The sequence below is a fragment of the Dysidea avara genome, chromosome 1 (genome assembly GCF_963678975.1).
Source record: "Dysidea avara chromosome 1, odDysAvar1.4, whole genome shotgun sequence".
In the NCBI taxonomy this organism is placed as follows: Eukaryota; Metazoa; Porifera; class Demospongiae; order Dictyoceratida; family Dysideidae; genus Dysidea; species Dysidea avara.
Window position 1 is genome coordinate 59,581,336 of NC_089272.1, and position 19,706 is coordinate 59,601,041.

Genomic DNA, 19,706 nt, shown 5'->3' on the forward strand with positions numbered 1-19,706 from the left:
ACCGTAGTCTGTATATCTCATAATGCCTTGGTTGGAAGTACACCAAACTTCAAATTCCATGTGTACACAGTGCTTATTGATTAGAACTAAATGCCTGCTCCTTTGTGTATAATTTCTCATTGACAAGCAGGCTACATGAGACTACTATCTAGCGGGGAAGAAGGTCATGGTTGCCTACTTGCATTGCAATGGTGAATTTAATTTTGAAAGTATAGCATGGGATGCGGTGATAAAAGTCGAGTTGCTGAGAGAAACAAAGCAAGCAAGTCTCTGTAGTGAAAGAGATGAGGCAACATATTAGGAACAAAGTTTTTTGGGGGGTAAAGGGAAACTGCTTCAGTATAAAAATACTAATTTTTGGCAGTGTGCTCAACTTACACACATACATACCCTAGCAGTGGTACCCTCCCTTTGTGCAGGTTGAACTGAGTGATTGTTACAATGTATATTGCTTAACACACACATGTATGAATAGATTTTGAAAGCATAATTTTGAGCATAATAGGCTTAATTTTTTAGCAATGCTCAAAAGCATAATAGGTAAAATTTTGGGCATAATAGGCCGGTGCCTAAGTATGGCATTTGCTAATGTTAAGCTTCATTGTGCCCAGCATACGTATATGTATTATACTCCACCAGTGCCTGGTGTTTTTAGAAGTAGCACAATATCAACTAGTTATTTATACAATGGTGTCAACAATACAGCAACTGTAGTTCATTAATTAAACGATGACACTGCTGTGCCTGGCTATGCCAACTAATCCAGACATTGTAAGCAACTTTGATTTGTAGCTAATATGGGCAAATACAATACTCTATGGAAGTACAGTACACTTTGGGATTTTGTTCCTCCACACAAAGCACAATATGGTATTATTTCAAATAAAACTAATGTTTAATGAAGTGAGTATTATTATAATAATATGTGATCATCAGGGGCGGATCCAGAGTTTGGAAAGGGGGTGCACTTTGCTGAAAAAAAAGTTGAAGACCAAAAAAAAAAGGTTGCAGCAATAATGGCTGTCCTTCACCAAATATATATACTATAAAGTATATACAGATCCTTATTCATAGCTTCATAGTTAAGCTACACTGCCTCATGATAGTCATGAACACTGTGACTGCTTTATTAGAGTGATTGATTGCTCTATTAGAGTACCTCGATCTTGTATGCAATTTTTTAAGGGATGAAGGGGGGAACGTGCCCCCCCCCCGATCCGCCACTGATCATAGCACTGATATCAATGTTGATGATTCTTCTCCATCCTCCACCCACACCAGCATTACCAGCAAAACAAGTAGAAATTGCCATCATAGCACAATATGTCCATTGTGTGTCACTGATACAATAGTAACCTGACTTGTCACCAGTTTCAGGATTGTTCACTGGAAATATACTAAAATTTCAAGAAGCAATGGTATTGTATAATAGGGACCATGTATGTAGTAGGTTTGCACCTTTCCATGAAATATATCGTCCAGGAACCAGCCTCACAATAACTTCACAGTGCCTGGGCAGTGTATAGTCAAGACCACAAGTATCTTCAACCCAAAATGCTTCCATTACATAAATTTCTCTTCTAACAGTAATAAATGCCTACACACACAAGCATAACTCATGAACAGTATCGGCTAATGGTACTGGCTTGACTTCTTCCCTGATGTACAGGTGCCTTTTGGCATGCCGTAGTGTTCACAATGCCTGAGTATGAACTTATGTTTGTCCACCTTTTGTATGTCCTTTTTCTTTCACTGATAGTGCAAGGTGTTGATTTGCTGCAGCTTTGTGCCAGAGTCATCCATAAAAGAGAGAGAACCATCATTTAGTGATGAAAATAATATGTACAATTCAAAGGGAAAAACAACGGTATGTGAGTCCTTGTATGACTTGTGACCACAAATTGGACCGCCATGTAGAGAACCAGTGTTGGTACGGTAAGGAAATGTATTACAAAAATAAATGCGTAAACAAAATAATTATGAGTAGTTTGTGGACCATGTACTCTTTTCAGTTTCTCTCCAGAAATAGCTGAGAAGCAGAAATTCTGGCAGAGGCAGCATATATTTATTGCTATAAATATATGCTGCATCTTCATACGTATACAATTAAATAAGTACATATATGAGTCCTCAAACAATAAGCATCCACATATCTAACTGACTTGGGTCAGTTGTGGGCATGGCAAGGAGAAAGAATAGAACTAATTCTAAAACTAAAATTTGGTAGCTATGTATAAAGCAGTCCACCATCTAAGCATTTCTTAATAACAAACTTCATCTCTGGGTGAACAGATTAGCAAGTTCTTGATAGAAGACACTTATTATAGTAACTTAGCACTGTTACTCCAAATCTTATCATTAATAGCCAAGGGCAGGTTTAGGAGGGAGTGTGAAGCACCCCTACTATGTACTAGCTAGAAGGCTAATAAAACTATACAGTATAGGTGCAAATGCATCTGAAGTACACATGGGCATGGAAAGAGTAAGTATTAATTTCTACTAGGAATTAACAAGAGGGGATCACAATTAAATTTAGAAGTAAAACTGCTGCTACAATGGAAATACTCTAACAGAGTATTCAACTACTGTAATAGAACAGCCATCACTAAAACTCTTGTAATGTATAAGGAACAGAGACCAGAGTATGAGCTGAAATTGAATCTCTTCTTCTTTACCTGTGAATGTGCACTGCTACCTCACCGTTATACCAAACATCCTGCATGACATAGCAATTGCTTAGAAGTTACAAACTTATGTGCTGTAAATCATAAGACATCAATTATTTTTCTTTTGGTGTAATGGACTATCTAATAGGTAATTAACTACAAATTGACGCTTGAGTTGAAATGCTTCCTTTTGCAACTAAATCCTACTGAAATTTTACTATCTATAAAATTAAAGGAGTTACAGCACCTGGGGGTTATGCTCTCAAAGTTACTTGATCAAGCCCACGTTTTCTAAAATCATAGCTTTAGAACAAAACAAACAAACACTGTATACATTCCATCTACTTGGATGTTTCATTTGAAAGTACATAATTATATATATAGGTGTTTATATCAACTTTATAATGGTGAAAGTACACCGGACCATCGCCTTAAATCCAACTTTCCAAAGGAGATGCTTTACAATAGTGTACACAGTATCAATCAGGGATTCCTATATATACCATAAGTAGTTGCCTTTCCCTGGTGAAGACAGACTGAAACCTCTTTGAAAGTATAGATGCAGTGATGCTGGTCATGGTTTCATTTTAGTGTTATTAGCATCATTTTAGGCTAATTAATGCTGTTCCCTTCATAGTAAACATACATGACAGCTAGAAAATGCGACTGGGCCTGTGAAAACAGGGCATGTGGGCACAAACCACACGCTGTCGTGCTACAGGCCATATCTCAGTATTGGAACAGAATATTTAAATTCTGTAACTTGTATCACAAAGCCAATTAAATGCTTACTAAGAGCTGAAAATTACATAGCCATAGTATAATGGTACAAAACGTTATGAGTGATGAAAGTTTGAAAAAATAGGCAAAAATCATGTGCCCACATGCCCTGTTTTCGCAGGCCTTGTCACAAATAGTGATTTTATAAATTGGCTCACAATGCTTATATGCTTACTCTTTCAAAATTCAATTCAATCTCAGAAGGCTGAACTTGTAAAGTTTTCCTGCCCCCAGATTGAGCATGCTCTGCTTGCTGAGTGTGCATCCCGCTCTGTCACTATATGTTCAACTAGCTGTATCAACCAGTTGCCACTTTTTCTTAGCCCCCACTGTATATAGATGCCTCTAGTTTAGCACCCACCCTTGGGAAATCCTAGATCTGCCCCTGATGGTAATTCGCAACTGTAGTATTTGCACCACGTCTCAAGCAGTCAAAAGTAAACAGATTGGTTGTATGATACCTTCACATATCATTCTCCATGTGTAAGATTATGTGATGGGTAGAACATAGTCAAAAACTATTCAAGCTATAATATACTGTAAAGGCGATGCCAATTATAGCCCAATTCTAAACTAACTAACTGGTAGGTAAATCCTTACAGATAAAGTGGATCATTAGCAATTCCTTTCAACAATGATTTCTGGGTAATGTTGTAACTAGAATTAGGCAATCAAGAGACATATGGATATAATAAAAATTTTCATCATGGGTAACTAATCTGAAGCTGTTTAGATACTTACTACAGGGCAACTATACATCTCCGTATAATGAAGATTGTGTTGTGTGCATAAAAACATGCAAGCTTAAACTAGCTGTAAGTACCTGTATAGTGTAGCTACTATAGAGGGGTGAGTCTGAAATTTTAGGGGGGTCCTCCTCTCCCTCCCCCCTAAAAATAAACACTAAAATAAGCACTGACTATTATTCACTTACTAGAACTGTCACATGCACTGTAGACATATGCACATATACACTCGTCTGGTGCCTTACATCACGATAACCACCATAAGCATGACGCTATTGTATATATACGCTTCGTGATGGGCAATTGGAAACAGTGGAAATGGAAACTGGAAACGAAAAGTGCAAATGGTCAAATCCTCATACCCTAGAGTAAAACCTTTGTTTAGTGGCCACCTCTTAGAGACCACCTTGTTATAAAGACCACCTCTGTACAATGACCACATTGTAATTAGATCTCAAAGATGGCTAAGACATACTGACCACTTCACAGCCACCTTTATAAGACCACCTCTTTACAAAGACCACCTCTTCACATTGCAAAGGTTCTAAACATCCTATTAGCTACATGACTTTATCAAAACAATAGGCTCTTAAGGTCTCTTTTTTCGTTGATACAGTAGGTTGTAGTGTACTGCATGGAATATATTTTTGTATGACACATTCTGGTACAAACTAAGCGATGATGATATAAGTGAAGTTGACAAAGAGATGACATTAATACGAGTTATGAAATACATGCTTGAAGCTTAGAAGTTGCTATTAGTTCGATTTCTGATCAAGGATTTTGTGTTTAGCGTTTTTTTTCTATATATATATTTTTTTAATTTATTAATCAGGGAAAATAGCATCAGCCAAAAAGGCTGTTTTTCAGCTATGCCCTGAGTTGTTTGTTTGAGGACCCTTTTTTGTCTTAAGTTTTATTATTATTCACATGACTGCCGAACAATAGCAACAGCCTTGACTATTTCCGTTTTCCATTTCCACTGTTTGTGATTCTAACACTAACAGACGCAAACGTCAGCCGGTATATATGTGGCCACAATGGGGCGTATAGACTATAGAACGTATAAGATAGGGCGGGGAAATTTCCATGATACACCCAAGCAGGTAGCCATATAGATGGGTTGCCTTTTTAAGGCGTGGTCGTTTTACCATAAATTTTCCACATACTTTCCGAGTTCACAAGTAAGTTAAACTCAATGAAGTTGCAACTCAAAGATCAATCTACCACTAAGCAAACAAATACTCCAAGTGAAATGCAGCCTTCTTCCACTCCTAAACCTTCCGACAATCCCAGTACTGGCCCACCACTAACTAATTCATCACAAACACCTAATCCTACCATCATTTCAACTATCAATGCCATCTTGTCTGAAGAGAGAGAGAAGGAGAAACGCCAACTCAATCTGATTGTACATCAACTAGCTGAGTCCACTAAAGAAGATCCAAAATCTAGAAAGACTGATGACATAGATGCTTCCTCAAAACTAATCCAGAAATATATAGGAACACCTGCTACCATCACAAACGCAATCAGATTGGGTTCTAAGGGAGCCAAACTTAGACTACTTAAAATTTCTGTCAGCTCTAAGCATGAAAAAGGTTCGATATTAAAAAACTGTACAAAGCTTCGTAATAAAGACCATCCTGAAGACATCCAAAGAATTTATATCACACCAGACCTTACTCCAAAGCAACAACAAGAAAATAACTTCTAGAGTTAAATAAATCTATAAAATAAAAAACGGGAAGATTGTGCGGAGGGACAAATAGTTGTCCCCCACACCCCTGATCATGTTTATGATTCTAACACCTTAAATTATCCACCAACTTTTCCGGCATCTTCAACTTTCAGGATGATTTACTTTCAGGATGATTTGTTAACATCTCCAACTTTTCAGGACAATTTATTTTCTTATTTGTGTAAAATTTGTTGATGATTTTTGTGTTTGTAAATTGTTTGCTTAATTGTTTTGTATGTGCTATGGTGTGTGTTGTAATTTTTTGTTCAGTTATTGTGTGTGTGCTGTTGTAATTTATATGTGTATATGTATGCTATTTTTGTGTTTCCTCCTCAGTCAGGGAAGAACGGCATTGCCTACTGACTTGAGGCTAATTTAAAAATCAAATCAGTTCGCTAAGACAAAAATGTCACTGATTAGCTACGGCTAATGGAGCGGAAAATGAACGTTTCGGTTAACTTTAGCAAGCAAGAGTTAGCCAGCCTTCAGAACAGAAAGTATGTTATAGAGAAAGGTTCGAACTATAACATATCCAGCGTGTAAGGTGAAGGCTGAACGAGAAGATGCTTTTCTCTCGGCAATCTCGGGTTTTTGGATAGCGATAAAACTCGCTGAAAACATTCTTTGTAAGACTTTGCTACTACTTAGAATGATAGACTGGATGATTTTAACTCACCTTGTACCTTTGAAGAATCAAAAACGTTTGTCAAACTATTTTAAAAAGTGGATTTTTTGTTGACTTCTTGACCAACATTGTAATCATGCGTAAAACGGAAAGTCGCGTTTTCTCGCGTTACACAAGGGACACGCCCTAAATAGGCAACCCGTCTTATAGCAGCCGGCGTACGAGGAGACACCCAGTTACCTGTCTGAGTCTAGATTAGAAAGGTTCTAGCTACCAGAGAGCTACTGGCTACATAATTCAGGTGAGTATAATCATAGATAATAGAGTAAAGGGATAGGAAACGCAATAACGTGACGTCACAAAATACATACATTTCTATTGGAATTCCGTGTAGTACGTCACGAACATACTCGTTACGCTTGCTGCGCTTGTATCAAAGAGAAACAAATTGTTGTAACGACAGAATTTTGTAACCAACGACTGTGAAACTTCGCTACAGTGAACTCAAGTAAGTAATCGAGGGAAATAGGATGGTACCAACCCTCAAGGAAGTTATACGCAAAATTAAAGGAGATTGAAAGTGAAAAAAACGGCCCAAAAATTACTTTAAACCACTTTACTTTCTTCGTAAATATATTCTATCCTTTTAACTGTGATAAACCTATTCCTTACCATTTAACAGAGGGAACCAGAGGAAATATCGGAGCAAAACAGGAACTGTTGCTTGAAGAAACGACTAAGTATCTTCCATTTTTAACCAAAAGTTTTAACCACCTTGCAGTACAACGCAACAGTAAAAGACTGTGTTGGTGACACGCCTAGCTTACCACAAGATTCGAAAGTGGAACCGGTTATAAAAGAAGCGGTATGGACGAGGCATGAAGGTACGATGAGTGAAAGTGTGACAGCGTGTAACAATCATGGTTAATGCGATACGCTTTGTTACAAAATCTACGGTCTGAATTCTCTCGCCAAAATCTCTCACATATAGGCCTAAATACTTACTGTAGTCTGTTGGATTACTATTTACGCTGCTTAGAACACTAATTCTCACAAAACTGTCTTGTCCTTTCAAGTCACGCGTAACGGAAATTAAACCGGAAATCGCTTGCGTTTCCTATCCGTTTACTCTATTATCTATGGTATAATGCACCTATCAATGTATTCCCCCCCTCGGGCATATATGGGGCTATAGTGGGGATTTGACACAGCCGAATGTCAAATGCCCCATAGTAAGGCAAACCTATCGTGTCAAATCCCCACCGTTGGCCCCAGTTGCAACGTGGGATTTGACATAGCGAAGGAAGTTACAACAAAAAAAATATTTGGATGCTTATTATTATTATATTATTATTATTGTTAATTAGCAAAGCCCACTAGGGGCAACACGCTAATGAGCATTACAATCACATATTATATTATATTACTTACAGCGTTCTTAAATGTTTCAAGATCTATTGTGGCTACTGAACGATCATCAAATGCCCCATAGTGGGGCAGCAGTTTCGTGTCAATTCCCCCTGTAAAGCCCCACTTACGCCCGAGGGGGGGTGGTGGGGCAATACATTGATAGGTGTACAGCGGCGGAGGAAGTAGTTGATATGAGGGGGGGCTGGGCTGACCCAGACCTATTTCTATAGTTTGGTAAGGTGAGACCACAAAAAAAAAAAAAAAAAAAAGGTCACAACCAACTGACAAGAGCTTTCCACCTCACCAGCTACCATTTCTAGCTGATAAACTACATAAAAATCCTTACATAGCTCGCTACACACTGACTACTTTATTAGAGTGACTGCTCTATTAGAGTATCTCGATCTTTATCACGGTTTTCAGCTCCACTCCAAGAAAGATAATTTCGGTGTGATATCATTCTGAGGGGGGGGGGGGGGGGGGGGAGGGGCTTTAGCCCCCCAGTCCCCCCTTTCCGCCGCCTATAGTTTTAGGCTTTCAGCTGAAATGGTTGACTTTTTATGTTAGAGTGTTTGACAGCCATATTAAAGATTTTGTTATTTCTGCAGTCAAATCTGCAGTATTTTATGTCTTTATAGTGTTGGATTTGCAGGAACTATAGTGTTTAACAACTTTCAGTACACAATCGAAAGCAATCATCCACCTTGTATGCATTTTCAAACCATTTTTTCTGATTTTGAGCAAAAATAGCTAGGGCGATTATTGCTCCATGCAGTGACAGCCTCTTTTCTTTGGTTTATAACTCATCAGTACAATACTTTAAATGAAATAAACCATACATATTTAGAAAGTAAATGAGTAGCCCCACAATCTGAAGGTATGAAATTTTTGATTTAATGCAAGAGTGATCTGCAAACAATGGCTGTCCTTGAATTAAGCGTTTTTTCCGATTTTACGTATTATTCGGACTGGTCTTCAAAAGGTTGCTGTACCGAGACCAAGAACCCGAGACATCTGAAACTTGGTACACAAGTTTATGAAGCATTGGCCTACCTGGAGATGTGCAGAATGTTTGAATATTCATTGTAGTTTAGGATAAATAGTGTCCGATATTGGAGCCCATCCGATATTAGGTGAGCTCCTATAGCTACCAACTGAGCTGCGTGTGGCTTCCATAATTAACCATAGCACTTCGATTAACCACTGATATAGTGCTTCGAGGTCCACTTTAATGATGCATGAATATAGACAGTGGTTATCTCTCTATCGCTAAGGCTTCTATTATTCTACATACAGTAGCTATATAGGCCATCCATGACCACACTATACTATATATTTTGATTAATTCCAATCGTAATTCGTTAAATATTTTCTAATAAGAGCCCGGAATAGCAATGATGAACACCAGACTGGATGGACACTGCGACTGATAGACTTTTAACTATAACACAAGTAAGCCTGGCTTGTTGCATTCAATGATATGAATTCTAAAGTGTTAAGTGTGTGAGTCTGTCAGTTGTTTTCATATTAGCTAACCTTATTATTGTTATTATCATGGGCCATGCATGTTTGGACAATGGTGAAATGTAATGCTTAGCTTATAGCTCAAATGAATGACTCTGAGCAGTCTTAGAAATGATGGAGTGTAAATGCACTACAACCATATTTTAATCTCTTGTTTGCATTAGTGTGTGATTGGCCCATGTTGAGAGGAATTTGTGTCGGCACAATGATGTGTGACAAATTTATTTAATCAGTGCATGCATTTCTGCATTTAAGCAATTTGAGGCTATTCTCAGGATATTGAATATTAAACCTTTCTCAGCGTCTGGGGGCTATGCTCCCAGACCCCCGTGTCTGGGATCACCTACCGCTTCAATTTAGAATCCCCCTTTTGAAATTCCTGCGTACGGGCCTGCTTATAGCTAACATCTTTAAACAAGCTGTAGCTAGCTGCAGCTAGCGGAACCAGGTGTCCCATAAAACCCTTACTACTAATAATCTGTCAGCAAACCGGTATAGCTACATGCAGTAGCTATATCAACTCTTTTAGCACATGTGATTAGCTATACCAGTCATTACCAGAGCTAGACAATAGATTATGCATTCCTCCGATGCAAACTTATTGACATCACTGATATTAGAATAAACTGCTATACTGGGAATTAGTGTAAAATACTAACTTGTTTTCAACAAAATTTTGTCCATTGCACATAAATTTATTGTTGTCAGACTTTTAGTGACATGTTATGAGTTGTAAATCGTAATTAGATTTAACTACTATTTTACTACTACAAGAAACACCACATGACATTCTTGTGGTGAGGGGTGTACATAAAGTTCATAGTTCAACATTGTTGATTCTGGACACACCCTTCAATACTGGATCAAAGCTAAGATGGAAACAAATTTCATGTGTACATATAGCGCAGCTGAACTGGCTTGCTTGCAGCCCTGCACAGCAGTGTTTGAATGTGAAGTAGTTAAGTCAGGATTATGATACTCATGACTTGTCCAGAGGACCACCCAATTATAATGATATTAAAATTAATGATGATGCTAGGGTATTGAAAGATTGAAATAGAATATTCTATATCATATAGAAGTTGCATGGTGCTAGCCTTACCCATGATGATACAAGTTATAAAGGTGTATACAATTATTATGCCATTGCACATATATACACTACTTCATTTGGATGTATTTGAAGCACTATAGTGTGTGTATTTAGCCAATCCAATCACAATACGTATATCAATGCAGATTCTTGGGATAGTCAAGCAGGTATCACGTTTCAATACACACTAGCTGGCACGCATCTGGTACTATAGCTATGTGCATAAATATAGCTACTTACAAGAGTAAAACCTTCAGTGCAGTTTTGATTCCTTGATCTGTTGTGCTCTGTATTAAATTAAATTTTATTAATCAAATGTAATCATAGCAGCAAGTATAACTTGTGAAGTAAACAGGATGACATAACATTCTTGAAGTTTGTGTGTTCATTTGTTGTGTGGCATTATCAATAAGTCACACAACTAGAGGACTAGATGTGGGATGAACATAATTTAATTATTGCATTTTTGTGGTGAAAGGTGCACGTGCATACAGTATTATAAAGTCCACCATTAATGATATTGACACATCCTTTAGTGTCAGGTCAAACAAAGTAGATAAAGACATAGTAGTGCAGCGGCATAGTCCAACATATCAAGCCTATTGTGCATTTTTTGATAAAAGCACCAAATTTGGTACACATGTAGGTAAATACCTAATAATCATTTTTGGATATGGAGGCATTCACAAATGTACTCACGGTAGCCATAGCAACTATTTACAAAATGGCTGCTACAAAAACACTATTTCTTGTTGCAACAGCTGAAAACTTTGCCACAACAGTACACAATAACCAAATAAACATATAAACAAGTAAACAACTACACAATAACTAACAAACAAATTACCACATGCATAGAGAACACATGGCATTTATTCTGAATAGAGCACTGTCAAAGCACATGGTACCTTTTCTAATTGAAGTACTGAGCAGCTCAGCAGTTTTTAGTTTGGTTTCTTATTGAAAATTCTAAAGTTAGCAGTTACAGAAAAGTTTGTATGCATGTGTATATATATTATGCAAGCAATATAATATATATTGTACCATTGTGTATCAGGTCATTCTTAGTTCCATTGGACTAGCTTGTCAACACAACCATGTCATCCTCCAAGAAGTTTAAACTTATTGACACTTGGGAAACATCTTCATCTCAACAGCCAGCTGGTACAAACTGGGAGCTTTGTGTTATATGTCAGGAAGTGACAGCAGAACCACTTACTTCTCCTTTGAATTCAAAAAGAAATGACATTGGAAAGGGATATCAATCACTTGCTGAAAACCTGGTCAAATTTGATGAATTGGGAAAGTTACCAAGGACCTTGCATTTAGACAGACTGAACGAAGGACAAGGTATTGAAACAGCTATGATTACCAATAAGGTTAAGTGGCATAAGACATGTAGGCTCCATTACAACAACCAAATGCTACAAAGAGCAGGAAAAAGGGAGCATCAAAGCCCAGAAATAGATGATGCTCCACGCAAGTGTAGTCGATTGAAGTCTTTACTTAAGTCTGATGGGAAATTGTGCTTTTTCTGTGGTGAAGAAGGTGGTACTGATGGCCTACATGAGCTGACAACTTTTCAAGTGGACCAACGTGTACACAAGTGTGCTAAACTCACTGGAGACAGTTTTCTCTTGGCAAAACTGAGTTTAGGTGATATGGTAGCTTTGGAAGCTAAGTACCATACCAAGTGTTTATTGGCTCTGTACAACCGTGCAAGGAAGGTGCAGGCTCCTCAGCAACAAATAAGTAGTAAAGATGATGTAGTATCAGGAATCATATTTGCTGAGCTTGTAATGTATATTGAAGAAGTTTGTTTGGAAGCAAGCATTTCGCCAGTTTTCAAACTCACTGATATTTCACAACTCTACATGTCTAGAATGCAACAGTTTGGAGTCATGAGGGACAAAAGAATGCATACAACCTGACTGAAACAAAGACTGCTTGCACACTTTCCAGATATGCGAGCTCAGAGTAAGGAGAGAGGTGTTATGCTTGTATTTGATAAAGATATTGGTGCTGCACTTGACAAAGCCTGTGACCAAGACAGTGACAGTGAAGCTGTTTATCTAGCACGTGCTGCACAGATTGTACGCCAACACATGTTTGACCCCACACCCTTCACTGGAACATTTGAAGAAAATTGTCAGGAAAGGTCTGTGCCACACTTACTGCTTTCATTAGTAAGTATGGCGTTGGAAGGTCCAAGTATCAAGGACCAACTTCGTGAATGTTCAACACCGTACCAGCAGCACTTTTCATTGCCCAGATTTTGAAGTATAACAGTGTTAAACACATGCATAAACAGGTAGATGTCACCTCATCTCTCCGTCACAGTTCTGCACAAGAAACACCACTCCCAATCTATGTTGGGCTATTGCTGCATGCACAAACTTGAAAGAGAGATTTGGTGGACAGTTTATTCAACCTTGGCCTAAACATTTCTTATGATCGTGTGCTATGTCTTTCAGCAGAGATGGGAAACAGTGTATGCCAGCGCTTTCATGTGGAGCAAGTTGTCTGTCCACCAACGTTGAAGGGCAACACGTTTACAACAGCTGCTGTGGATAATCTTGACCATAATCCCAGTGCTACAACTGCCAAGGATTCATTCCATGGAACTGGAATTTCTTTATTACAGCATACCACTAGTGCTAATGGGGGTATGTGTATGGGCACCGTCATCATGGGAAGTAATGCCGATTCAAAAACTATTAGCTGTCTGCCACATTTCTATACTGATGTGCCGCCTATTACATCCACTATGAAACAGTCAACTCTTCCTACCACCAGTATGATATCTCTTAAACAGGATAACTACAGGAAGCATGCTGAGGGAGAGTACAGATGGCTAGAGAACACAAGGCATGTTCTGGAAGAAAATGCTGAGCTGGAGAATGTATCATGGGCTGCATATCATGCAGAGCATCAGGAATTGTGTGATCGAATCATCACACCAACAGCATTACTCCCCTTTTTTCAGGAGAACGCTCACACAGTTGCAATGATTAGACATTCAATGGACGTAGTAAAGAGTGCTGTTGAGCACCTCAATACAGGACAGACTCCAGTTCCAACATTTGACCAGCCACTCTTTGCTTTGGCTAAACAAATCCAGTGGAAGTGGCCAGAGAAGTACGGAGAGAAAAAGTTTGTTGTTATGTTTGGTGGCTTACACATCGAGATGGCAGCACTGAAGATTATTAGTGACTGGCTAGAAAGCAGCAGATGGGCACAAGCACTGGTTCAAGCAGAAATTGCAACAGCAGGAATAGCTGTACAAGGCATCACATGTTATGCGCACAAGAAAGGCTCACCAAATTATAGCTGCTGCCTTATATACTCTGCAACACCATGCCTATGAAAATTATAGTCTTACCTGCTTGAAAGATGGTCAGACCCAGATGGAATTTGAGACCTGGTGTGATGAGAGAAAACAGAATTGTCCCCAGTTTTAGTACTGGGCAACAACAATGGAGCTAGAAGTTTGTATTCTAACTTACGTGCGATCCCTAAGAGAAGCCAACTTTTCCATGTATCTAGATGCCTTAACAGAACTTGTTCCCTGGTTCTTTGCACTAGACCACACGAACTATGCTCACTGGATACCAGTGCATTTAAGAGATATGGCTGAACTTCCCAAGACACACCCAGATGTTTATGGAGAGTCAATATTGGTCATTTCACGGTGCAAAACACCAAGCGAGTTTTCTCAGCAATCCCTATAGACCAAGCACACGAACAAAATAATGCCTGTGTAAAGGGTGATGGGGGTGCAGTTGGCCTCACTGATAATCCAAGTGCCCTGCAGAGGTGGATGATTTCTGGGCCAGAGGTTGCTAGAATAATTGGAGAATTTGAAAACTCTGATCAACAGGAAAATGGAAGAGTAAACACTCATCACCATGACCAAACAACAAGTGTGCAGACATCTTTTGCAAAAGATGTTCACACTCTGTTGGCTGTTATTGAAGAGTTTGGAAACCCATTTGAAGAGAAGAGTCAGGACTTGCTTGTTCTTGATACAAAGGAAATTGCAGACTCTGCTGTATTGAACACGATAAATAATGTAAAGCGCATTGGTCAGGATCAATTTGATGTTTTTACAAAAGAATGTTTCATAGACAAGACTAAGTCTATAGATGATACAATTCGTCACAACAAGCTACCACTGCTTGGCACCCCAGCATCTAAAGCTTCCAAAGGAAAGCAACATTTGAACTCCCTGAAGTGTGATGTTGAACTCTTTGCAAGATTATATATCAGCTGTCAGACATGTGATGGAAATCTGGAAGAATTTTTCCGGCATGAAAATCAAGCATGTCCCCCAGCACTATCTGTTGCAGGAAGGGACATGCTAGTGTGTCTGGATGATCTTTCTGAGGCACAGTCTGAAGCAGCCAAAGTCTCCACTGTTGTCATTGACGGAGCTGCTATTGTTCAGATGCTGAAGCCAGGTGCTGCAGAGACATTTGAGCAATATGCTCATCAGGTCTTTCTCCCTTACATCTTAGGACATCTTCAACATGCATCACGGCTAGATCTGGTGTGGAACAGCTATGTAGCTGACTCTCTCAAAGCAACAACCAGGGCAAAACGAGGAAAAGGAGTACATCAACATGTTGCTGAATCTGCACCCATACCAGCAAACTGGCAAGACTTTTTGCGTGTAGACCTCAACAAGAAAGAACTTTTTAGTTTCCTCTCAAAGGCACTTGTTGATTCGTTCAAAGAGAGTAACAAAGAACTGGTTGTCACAGATGGGGTTCAGGTTCTTTGTGTGCCACAACAACAAGACGCTTACTTAATTGGTCCGGCATGCAGCATAGAAGAGGCTGACAGTCGCATGATGCTGCATGTTGCACATGCTGCACAACATGGCCATCATCAAATACTAGTACGTACTGTTGATACAGATGTTGTGGTGTTGGCAGTTATGGTAGCTGAAACTCTACCAGCTAAACATGAAGTTTGGGTAGCATTTGGAGCAGGAAAAAATTTCCGATACTTGGCAGCCCATCAAATTGCAGCTTGTCTGGGATCAGAGAAGTTGCATGCCCTTCTTCTGTTCCATGCACTAACTGGATGTGACACCATGTCAGCATTTGTTGGACATGGCAAGAAAACTGCATGGGCTGTATGGAATTCATTCCCAGAACTTACTAATACACTGCTGGAGCTAGCACATGCACCAACTGAGATTTCATAACAAGCCATGCGTGTCATTGAGAGGTTTGTCATTCTTATCTATGACCGAACAAGCACCTGCACTGATGTTAACCAGGCTAGGAAGAAGCTTTTTGCAAAGACAGCATCTGTAAAGAGAATTCCACCCACACGCGCTGCTCTGGAGCAGCATGTCAAGCAAGCTGCTTTCCAAGGTGGTCATGTCTGGGGTCAAGCACTTACTCCAGACCCTGTACTTCCTAGTTGGGGTTGGATCAAGACAGATGGTGACCTATATGAACCACACTGGACCACACTTCAAGAAGCATCGAAGACCTGTTATGAGCTGATCTGTTGTGGCTGCAAGAAGGGGTGTCATACCAACTGCAAGTGCAAAAAAGCCGGTCTTCAATGCACTGCTCTCTGTAAGTGTGAGGGAGAATGTCCAATAAACTGAACAATGTTCAATTTTGTATCACACAGAGAGTTTATAATATATTATTCTAGTATTTATAACTATAATAATCAATCGTGCAGTAATTGTCTATTATAAATAAGATAAAATGATTAATATTTGCATTATTCATCATTCATGTCAATAAAGATTTAGCATGATTCTATAGAAGAAATGCAGTCATTTTTGTACAAAATTGTTGCCATGAACTTTTCATTGGTAGCAATGAAATTCCTAATAGTGGTTTGAAATCATTTACGTGGCAGCCATTTTGTTAACTGTTGCTATGACTACTACGAGTACAATTGGGAGTGCCTCCATATCCAAAAATAATTATTAGGTAATAATCTACATGTGTACCAATTTTGGTGCTTTTATCAAAAAGTGCACAATACTTTTGGTATGCCGCTGTACTATAGGGACTATGCATGTGTGAGAGTGTCCCTGCATGACCCCCTGGCTTATTACAGTACATGTATACACATAGCACTGTTTGACTATAGCTTTATCATTATTACTGTATTTACTACTACAATAGCAGACACTTGTTGGAATGGAGGAGAGGGTGGACACCATAACTTAGTAAAAGTATCAGGATATCCAAAAATCACAGAACATCTGAGGGAGGGAAATGCAAACAACTTGAACTTTATAGTAGCTAGGAACTACAACTATTTGAATTCTCTTTGGTACAATCAAGTCTTGCAATCATTTACATACAGGGTTAGAAACTAAGGAAACTTTAATGTGTAAAATACAAGCATGCCAACATGGAATGCTTTAGTAGTTTATTTCACCGTTAGATGAACCTGAGAGCATTTTCAGTGTGTGTGTCTTGATTGTTCACATGCTAGTGGTGTCTCTGTTAGTTGTCAGTGTCCCTATGACTTATAAAAAAGCTTGTATGCAGTAAGTCAGTAGCATGACAGTATTATTACTTATACAGGTCCAGGCATGTCTGATTTTAAGATGCTTTTGGTTCTGTGTGGTTTGATCAGCTCAGGTGAGAACTGTAACAGTGCTAATTGTATAATGATACAAAGTGTTTACTGTATGTAAGGAGAAGCTATAAAACAGTATGAACCATCTCTGCTTGACTAAATTAAATCATGGATTAAATTTTAACATCAGTAGGCCTGTGTCAAATATGCCAGCATATTATTGGTTAGAGTGCTATGCTAGCATATTATGTAACTATGGAGCATAATATTATTGCCTGAAAATTGATCGATACTTCCTAATAGAGCAGCCAGTGAAAAATGTAAACTGCAATAGAGTACTCATACGCTCTAATAGAACAGTCACTTTGCACTGAAATACTCTAATAAGCAGTTACTAAACCATGGTAGGAAATGTTGTTAAACTAGCAAGCGTAATGGAACACTGAAGAGTAAAATAGGAAAAATTTTAATTAGGGAAATTCCTGAAAGTATTTAGGGTAAATTTTGAGCATATTGACTCAGGCCTAAACATCAGACATGGTTGTATGATCTGTTTGTTTTAATAATGACATCCAGAGGGTTTAAGTTTCCTAGAACACACATTTAGCTACTTGAAAAGTTTGTACATAGCTAGATGCAGATAATTACTTTGTACATGCCACTTTGACTTCTCATATCAAAGGAAACCCAGTGATGATCAAGGCTACTGTCATGTAATATAGCTGTAGGCTGCCATCATCAAATTACTATAATAGGTCTGTTTTACTTAGTTTTTATGAACCTTTTATCGTGTAATTTCAACCATGCATTGATATATTATTAAACTGTACATCATTAGCTATTCTACAATCTTGTGAGCTAACAAATTCTATATGGCGTCCAATCTGTCTATAATCATTTTATTTATGAGTAATATTATAATTATACTGTTGGCTATATCATAAGCAATGCTACCACATGGGTTGAATTTATAGTTAGGTCTTGTATAAATCAGGATACATTTTAGCAACTTAGAAAACAATTCTTAGCAATATTATTAGCACCTTTACTTTGTTCAGTTGCCACAATTGTTGGTTGGGACAAATTGCTTTGGCTGCTTGTTTTCTGGTGTAGCTGTCGCACATTGTTGAAAAATGAAATTTATTTTGTGTTTTTTTGTTATACGGTGTTTGTTTTTTGCAACAGTGATCCTCAGTAATAAAGTGGTGATTGCTGCTGATGAGCAGTGTGAAGAGTATCGTTTTTCAACCCCTTTCTATCCTGGAGGGTCATGTGAAACCATCTATAACATGAATCCAGAGAGTCATGCCAGGCCAGGATATTACTGGATCACTGATGGGCCCACCCAGGTTTATTGTGGAATGAACTACACTGGATCATCTTGTGAGGACATCTTTGCCAATAATCCAGAAACTCGTGACAAGGAGGGATACTATCGTATAAATGGTAATCAATGGACACTTTGTAACATAACTTCTGGTGACATCCCCACATGTGCTGGTGTGGGTGGAGGATGGAGAAGAATTGTTAACATCAATATCAGTGCAGGAGATGCTTGCCCTAATGGATGGCGTGAAGAGACAAACTCCGGTGTTAGTTTTTGTCGACTTGACAGTGATACTGGTAGTACTTGCTCATCTGCCTACTTCTCCACTAATGGAACAAGCTACCAGAGGGTGTGTGGTAGAGCAAAAGGATTTCAGAAAGGTGAAACTCTTGCCTTCCATGGTGATTCCTTTACTGGGGCGAGTAGTCAAACATCAATTGATGGCTACTATGCTGATGGACTATTACTCACTTATGGTAGCCCTCGTCAACACATTTGGACATATGCTGCTGGATCTTTTGATAACCGTACTGATGGTGACTTCAGAACTTATAATTGCCCATGTGCTGCTGATGGAGGAACAGCCCCTCCGTCTTTTGTGGGAACTGACTATTACTGTGAATCAGGATTTATTGACAGTGCGGTTTATACAGACTATTTATTTGCTGACCCACTGTGGGATGGATCTGGCTGCTTTACCAGTAGATGTTGCGAGAATCGTGTTCAACCATGGTTTTCTCAAGTTTTGAATGAAACCACTACAAGTGATATTGAAGCTAGGCTTTGTAGTCTTGGAGAAGCCTTTCGCAGATTTGTTATGATTGTGGAACTAGAATTATATGTTCAGTAAACCTGGTATGGACAGTATAAGCTTTTGGTTTTGCTTTGTGCTATTCACTTTACATACATGCAGCATTGTACAAATTTAAAAGCATTTCTATTATGCATTACAGTTAGTGTAATTCCATGCAAAAGATTGATTTACATGGCTTAGTTACTATACCTACACAATCATACAACGCACTTTACTAAGTAACATTTACATATAATTATAAAGAAGATTTCTCTCCAAGAAATTTTCTTTTATAACAATTATCATAGCATCACAGCCTGATGGATGTTCATTGTGTTACATGTTTACTATGAATAATTCTACATCAGAATTGGCAATGGATAAATGTCTAGCTACAGTATGTGATCTAATTCTAGCCATCGTACAAACAACCAATT

At 38.6% G+C, this 19,706-nt stretch overlaps 1 protein-coding gene across 2 annotated transcripts; it reads left to right on the plus strand.

The window, feature by feature from the left end:
• The first annotated feature begins 6,720 nt into the window (after positions 1-6,720).
• LOC136238254 (uncharacterized) lies at positions 6,721-19,438 on the plus strand. 2 transcript variants are annotated; one of them, XM_066028614.1, is made up of 3 exons: positions 6,721-6,859; positions 17,155-17,211; positions 18,335-19,438. In XM_066028614.1, the coding sequence occupies exons 2-3, from the start codon at positions 17,163-17,165 to the stop codon at positions 19,324-19,326; spliced, it is 1,041 nt and encodes a 346-aa protein (XP_065884686.1). In that variant the 5' UTR covers positions 6,721-6,859; positions 17,155-17,162; the 3' UTR covers positions 19,327-19,438. The 2 variants fall into 2 exon arrangements, with proteins under 2 accessions (XP_065884686.1, XP_065884690.1); XM_066028618.1 differs by lacking the exon at positions 17,155-17,211.
• The last annotated feature ends 268 nt before the right edge of the window (positions 19,439-19,706 follow it).

What these genes read in the sequence shown, in the direction of transcription:
- LOC136238254 (XM_066028614.1), top strand. Translation starts at nt 17,163, where the DNA reads ATGTCTGATTTTAAGATGCTTTTGGTTCTGTGTGGTTTGATCAGCTCA. An exon ending in GTGTGGTTTGATCAGCTCAG is followed by an intron (nt 17,212 to 18,334) that starts GTGAGAACTGTA and finishes TTTTTGCAACAG; the next exon opens with TGATCCTCAGTAATAAAGTG.